Consider the following 5974-nt stretch of genomic DNA (forward strand, 5'->3'; position numbering starts at 1 on the left):
GAGTCGGAGTTGTGGAGTTTTGGTGTTTTAGCCGGAGTCGGATGATAAGGAAAAGTCGGAGTTGGAGTCGGTAGATTTTTACGCAACTCCACAGCCCTGGCAGGGCTGTTGAGTTGGAGTCTTGGGGTTTTGGTGTTTTAGTCGGAGTCGGATGATCAGGAAAAGTTGGAGTCGGTAGATTTTTACACGATTCCACAGGCCTGATGATAAATAAATTTCTGCCATCTGGCCACACTGTTAGCATTGCTCTATTTAACAGTGCTGTTGCAATCTCAAGCATTTCATCATGAGCATATTGCAAGATGTGGGGGTCAAACAAATGGAACTTTTTCTGAATGGGAAATGGTACTGCACTGTTTAATAGTGATGTCAGAGGAGTGTGTAGCTTGTAATAAAATGAGCCTAGAATAGAATCATTTTATTTTGTATACTATCAGTGCTGGTTTTGATGATAAAATTAATTTTAATTATATATGCTAATTTATATAATTACTATGCAATAAAAATATACACATTTTGTAATTTTACTTTTTTTTGGTAGTATTGCAGTTCCACAAGGCTTACAAGCTGCCACTGATACCTACATAAAAGTATAAAATTAAAAACTTCATAATGTTTTTATATATAACTAGCTGTTACCTGCGACTTTGCCCGTGGGGGTTTTGCAAGCAAACCTCATTTATATTCAGTATTTCAACAACCATAGTAATTGTTATATAACACCTACTGCTGAGAATGATGAAAATTGCTGAGAATCAAACAAACTATTTTCAATTTTATCAATTTTCTGGAACGTTTACAATCATTCTATAATCAAACCAATATGCAATAACAAATTCAAATTTAAAACCGTTCGAACATTTGGTTAAAAAATCGAAATGTATAAAAATATTTATAACAGTGTCTGAAATGTTATCAATATAATATACCTAAGTACTCAATGAAGACTAAACATAGTTAAAAACAAAAAATTGCATGTAAAATAATACAGTAGAAGCCATTCTTCAGGTTAAGCCTTAATCCTTTCCCTCTCCCCCATGGGGGAATTTCAAAAAATTCCTTCTTAGTGCGCGTTTTCATGACGTACCCTAACTGTGTATAAAATTTCGCATCTTTGGGTTCAGCGGTTTGCTCTGGGTGATGATGAGTCAGTCAGTCAGGGCAAGTAATTTTATGTATTTAGATTGCAGAATCACAGCATTTATAAAATAACATAAAATTAGTGTGTATATATTTTTTTATACATTAAATTCAAATAATTTTGAGAGTTTTGTAATAATTATAAAAAAATGTTATCATAAGAAGTTACAAAACTTTGTACCATCTTTGTAAATAAAGAAGCCATTGCTTGCTTTAGTAAGCCAACATTTATTAAACAAAAGAAATATTTTTGGTCAATATATGATTGTCTTCAGCCTACAATTTAAAAGTTTAGAATATATATATACAACAATGTAGCATAGAATACACCCCATGCCATATTATTCTAAGGTGATAAATGCAAGATTTTAAGCTGAAGATGGTCTTTTTGTGTTTGATAAATGTTGCTTTCTGAAACAAGCAGTTTATGAAAAATGTTGTCAAAAGTATTAAATTCTTATAATTCATAAAGAGATAATCATTTCATTAATGCTGAGCAGTAATTGTAAAAAAAAATTAAAATATTTTTATTAAAAAGTGCAAATGACTTATTTATTTCTACTAGTACAACTTCTGCATGGTTAACTGTCCAGAATCAGAATCAAATACTTGTAGTCTATCAAATTATACAGGGTGTCCCACATCAAATTGGCCCCACTCACTGAAGATGATACAAATAAATTTAGGCAAAGGACACTTGGTAGAAATTTTATTTTAACATTATTTGAATGTATAGAAACTTGTAAGATGATAAAATTAGTGTTCTTGTGCATTTATTGCATTTATTGACCTTTGTTATGGAAAATCATTGTGTATGTGCGAAAGGTATGATATGCACAACAAGGAGACTAGACCAAAAAAAAAGTCAATATGCATTTATTATACAAATTTTGAGGGGGGCAGATTACAGATTCCTGCTTGTTGGAAAGTACAAAATGTAGTTACAGCCACTCTTCACTCATTATTCAGTTTCTTCTGACAAAATGGTAAATGTGGATGTACTAAAAACTAAACTATAACTAATTACAAACTAAGATTGAGAAGAGAAGAATGAAAAGAATAAGGATCAGAACGGGAAGGTACCAGTATTTTAGATGTAGATTGTTAGGCAACTGTTGATGCTATGCTCAATTTCAAGGTGGTCAGTTAGATTCATCCAATCTATTATCATAGACGAGTATATGGTATCTGTCTTGGAATTGATGTTATGAGAAGGCTCTTTGCACGTGGAGAAAAGTTCTTTCATTCANACTACGATGAGCGGCAACGGAGACCACTCGCCCATGTCGCTCGTGCTGAATTACGCGGAGGAATAAAAGAACGCACCCCTTGACCGATCGACCAACCGGCCGTCACTTAGGTTATACTGTATATTGAGAGAATCTTACAGTGAAAATTGAAGATGCGATAAAGGTGCATTATAAGTAGGGTGACTAGAAAATCGGACCTTTTGCGACTTTTTTTTTCTTGCTCGTCATTGCAAGTGTTCCGGTACACTTTTTAAAAGCAAAACACCACTGATTTTATTTAATTAATCTGTCTATTTACATTACTGTATTTAAAACTGCTCGAAATGAATTCTAATAGAAAAGTGGCTCAACCAGGGATCCATAGAAAGTTTTCAAGGATCAGTCCGTGGGCTTGAAAGAATAAAAATCAACTCATTATCTTACTTTTCACCATTCTCTACTCTAATCAAACATCACTTTACTATTAAAATTATGCTATTATTCTATTAATTACAGTAGTATTAGCCAGATCTATTTCAACAATAAAAGCAACAGATATTTTCATACCACATGATAGTTGTTGCACATCTGGAAAAATCGTTTACGCTCATTAATACTTTAAAATTTTGCGTTTTTGCATGAAATTGTTAATTATTGTATTAAGAAAGAAGCACATATATTAAAAATAGAAATACATGATATACGTTTTGTATTTTTAATAAATATATTTCTATATAACTGGTTTATTTCGTAATTTTATACATTTAAAAACATTATTCCGAGAAGGAGTCCGTGACCTTCACCTGACTGGAAAAGGTATCTATGGAATAAGAAAGGTTAAGAACCCTTGTAGTTATGCAAATAAACTAAATTATAGATATTTTAATTATTTTTTTAAATAGAAAAAATTATTACAAGTAATTTAGGAATATGAAATCATATTTTAAAACTTATAAAATTAGTTAGGAATATTTCACCGAAAAAATTACAAGACAATAAATTTATCGTAAATATATCATATAAAGTTTATGATTACATATATTTACTCAAACTCTTCCATTGATTAATGTAATCTATTATTTACCTTTTGCAAAGAAAATAAAATTAATATCAAATTCAAGTGCGTAAAGGAATAAAATGTGATAAACCGAAAGCACAAAATCGGAAAGTATAGATAAATTCCCTTTTAAATTTGGATTATCTTCACTGAAATTCGGTACACTTTAATTTTGGCATTCAAGTTTATTGATGATTGATTGAGTTTTACTAATCTAAACAATCAGCGACGCATTTGCCTAATATAGAAGTAACCTTGAAATTAAAAAAAAGTTTTAACATGAGACTTTCACAGACGTTACAACGTTCTGATGCATCCCATGTGCAATATTATAATGTTTTACATACGATGTATCAGAATAAAATATTGCTAAGTCTGAGTGTGCTTGATTAATTTAAGAGGAATAATTATTTCTGTTTATAGTCATTTTTACTTAAATTTCAATACGTTTTTTCGCATCCCAAACCCATGCTCTATAGATTCGGTATTGAAAAATACGTATATTTGCTTAATGTCTAGCCAATCTTAATCACACTTAATTCATCCATTCGCATTTGGTGTTTTGACTATAATGACCTTCACAACTGTAAATTGTATTCTGTATATAGAGCAAGGTTTTTCAAACTGCAGGTCTAATTTTCAAACTACAAACTACAGGAATCGCGCGACAAACGAGTTTTTGAATAAAATATTTATTAATTTATTTCAATAAAAAGGAATAGCATAATTAATGTCAATTTATTTGTGATTAATTACAATACCTATTTTTTTGTTTTAATTAATAATGAAAGAAATATAAGAATTCATTTAAAGTTAGGAATTCCGAAAAAATTTCTAAATATTGAATCAATTTAACTCGAAATTCTTCCGCATGATGTCGCAGCAATTTATAAAAGGAAGCGTGTGTTGATGCACGTTCTTGTGTTACAGAAACGAAAATCCGTTTCATCTGGCTCAATTGCGAGAACGAAAGGCGTAATAGTTCAACGGCTGCCATCATTTATATTAAAAAGAAAAGAAACTAAATTACATATACAGTATATGAGGCTGCGTAATCGCAACTTTATTGTAACAGATATACCATACTCGACATGTGATAGAAACCACGTGTTAAAACGATGGTGACAGCCTTCGTGACCAAATCTTGTCTTCATGACGATGCACATCACGTGGGTGAACCGGAAACACCCAAAACTTGTCTGCTTAAATATTCTGTTGCTGGGTGTGGATATCATCCAACTTGAAAGTATAAGTGAAGAAATATGAAGCTTTTATTAAGAAGTTTATGTTTTTCGATATTACTTTCGTTTTCTTTGCAAAAGGTAAATAATCGATTATATTTATTTTGTCAAAGGACGAGCTTAAGTAGATGTATATAATCATTTAAACTTTCTTTTTAACCTATTTTTGATAAATGAATTGTCTTACAATTTCTTCAGTGAAATATTCTTAATTTTATAAAAGTTTTTTAAAATATGATTTCATATTAACTATAATAATTATTTTTTACCTTTTAGAAAAATGTTCAAAAATATTTATAAATCAGTTGTATAACTTGTATATATTTAAATTTTCATACTACTATTAAAATTATAATAATGTATAATATATTAAAAATAATGCATATAATCATTCTTATTAGTTCTTTTAAAGTAATATATTTTTAATATAAAACAATTGATGATTGTCTTATTTTTTTAGTATTTTAAAAATTATAAAGATAACCAGTTTTAGTTAATTAAAATAAATTCATATTAATGTTAAAAAGTTAACTAATGTTAGCAACTATAAGTATTTTGCATTTAACAATTTTCAGGTTACTACTAGAATATTTTTTTAAGGCCTTAAAAAGACACTACTACATTCCAAAATACATTAAATCTATCATTAACAAATTTTTGTCCTTCACTTTTTCTTAATCTAGACCACATTTAAAAAATTTTAACTTGTTAAACTTCTCCACTGGAATTTATCACAACAAATGCATTAAATGATGAATGTACTTAATGATTATCACATTAAAATTTTTGTCTGACTTAGAAGTAATTTTTAAAAAATTGTACTTAAATTATTTAAAAATTTTTCTTTTATTTATAATGGGTTACTTTAAATAAACTATAAGAAATATCAAGTTTTTATTAAAATTTATTGTAGGATCCAAAATAAACATATGTAAGACCAAATTAAATTGTTAAATTTGTTATTTAATATCTTTTTATTCGTTTTCAGTTGAAGAGAAAACTGTTTAATAGAACAGGAACAATTAGAAAATTTTTATAAAACTGTTTATCTTATAAACACAGAGGGTTTTTTTCATATCCCTCATGACTTTGACGAGGCTTACAATGGAGTGGCTAGTGAGAGATGAATAAAAAATATTTAGGTTAAATTGTCCATAAAAATTTTGGAGCTGATTTGGACTAACTTTAGTTCTTCACAACAGCAGGCTGATGTCATTATTTCTTTGGCCATCTGTTCTGAGTTCAACAATTCTCTTGACCTAAACTTTTTATTAAATGTGTATAAATGCTTTTAATGAAAGCGACGA

General features: G+C 29.1%; 1 protein-coding gene across 1 annotated transcript in view; it reads left to right on the top strand.

Moving 5' to 3' along the window:
* The first annotated feature begins 4343 nt into the window (after positions 1-4343).
* Positions 4344-5974, top strand: part of LOC111628670 (peptidyl-prolyl cis-trans isomerase B-like) — a 15567-nt gene continuing 13936 nt past the window's right edge. Inside the window, exon 1 of the mRNA XM_023372496.1 lies at positions 4344-4748. Coding sequence (XP_023228264.1) covers positions 4689-4748 — 60 coding nt within the window. The 5' untranslated portion in view covers positions 4344-4688. The remainder of the gene's footprint in view (positions 4749-5974) is intronic.

Source organism: Centruroides sculpturatus, unplaced genomic scaffold, assembly GCF_000671375.1.
Source record: "Centruroides sculpturatus isolate CEXI.00-Female unplaced genomic scaffold, Cexi_2.0 scaffold406, whole genome shotgun sequence".
Taxonomy (NCBI): Eukaryota; Metazoa; Arthropoda; class Arachnida; order Scorpiones; family Buthidae; genus Centruroides; species Centruroides sculpturatus.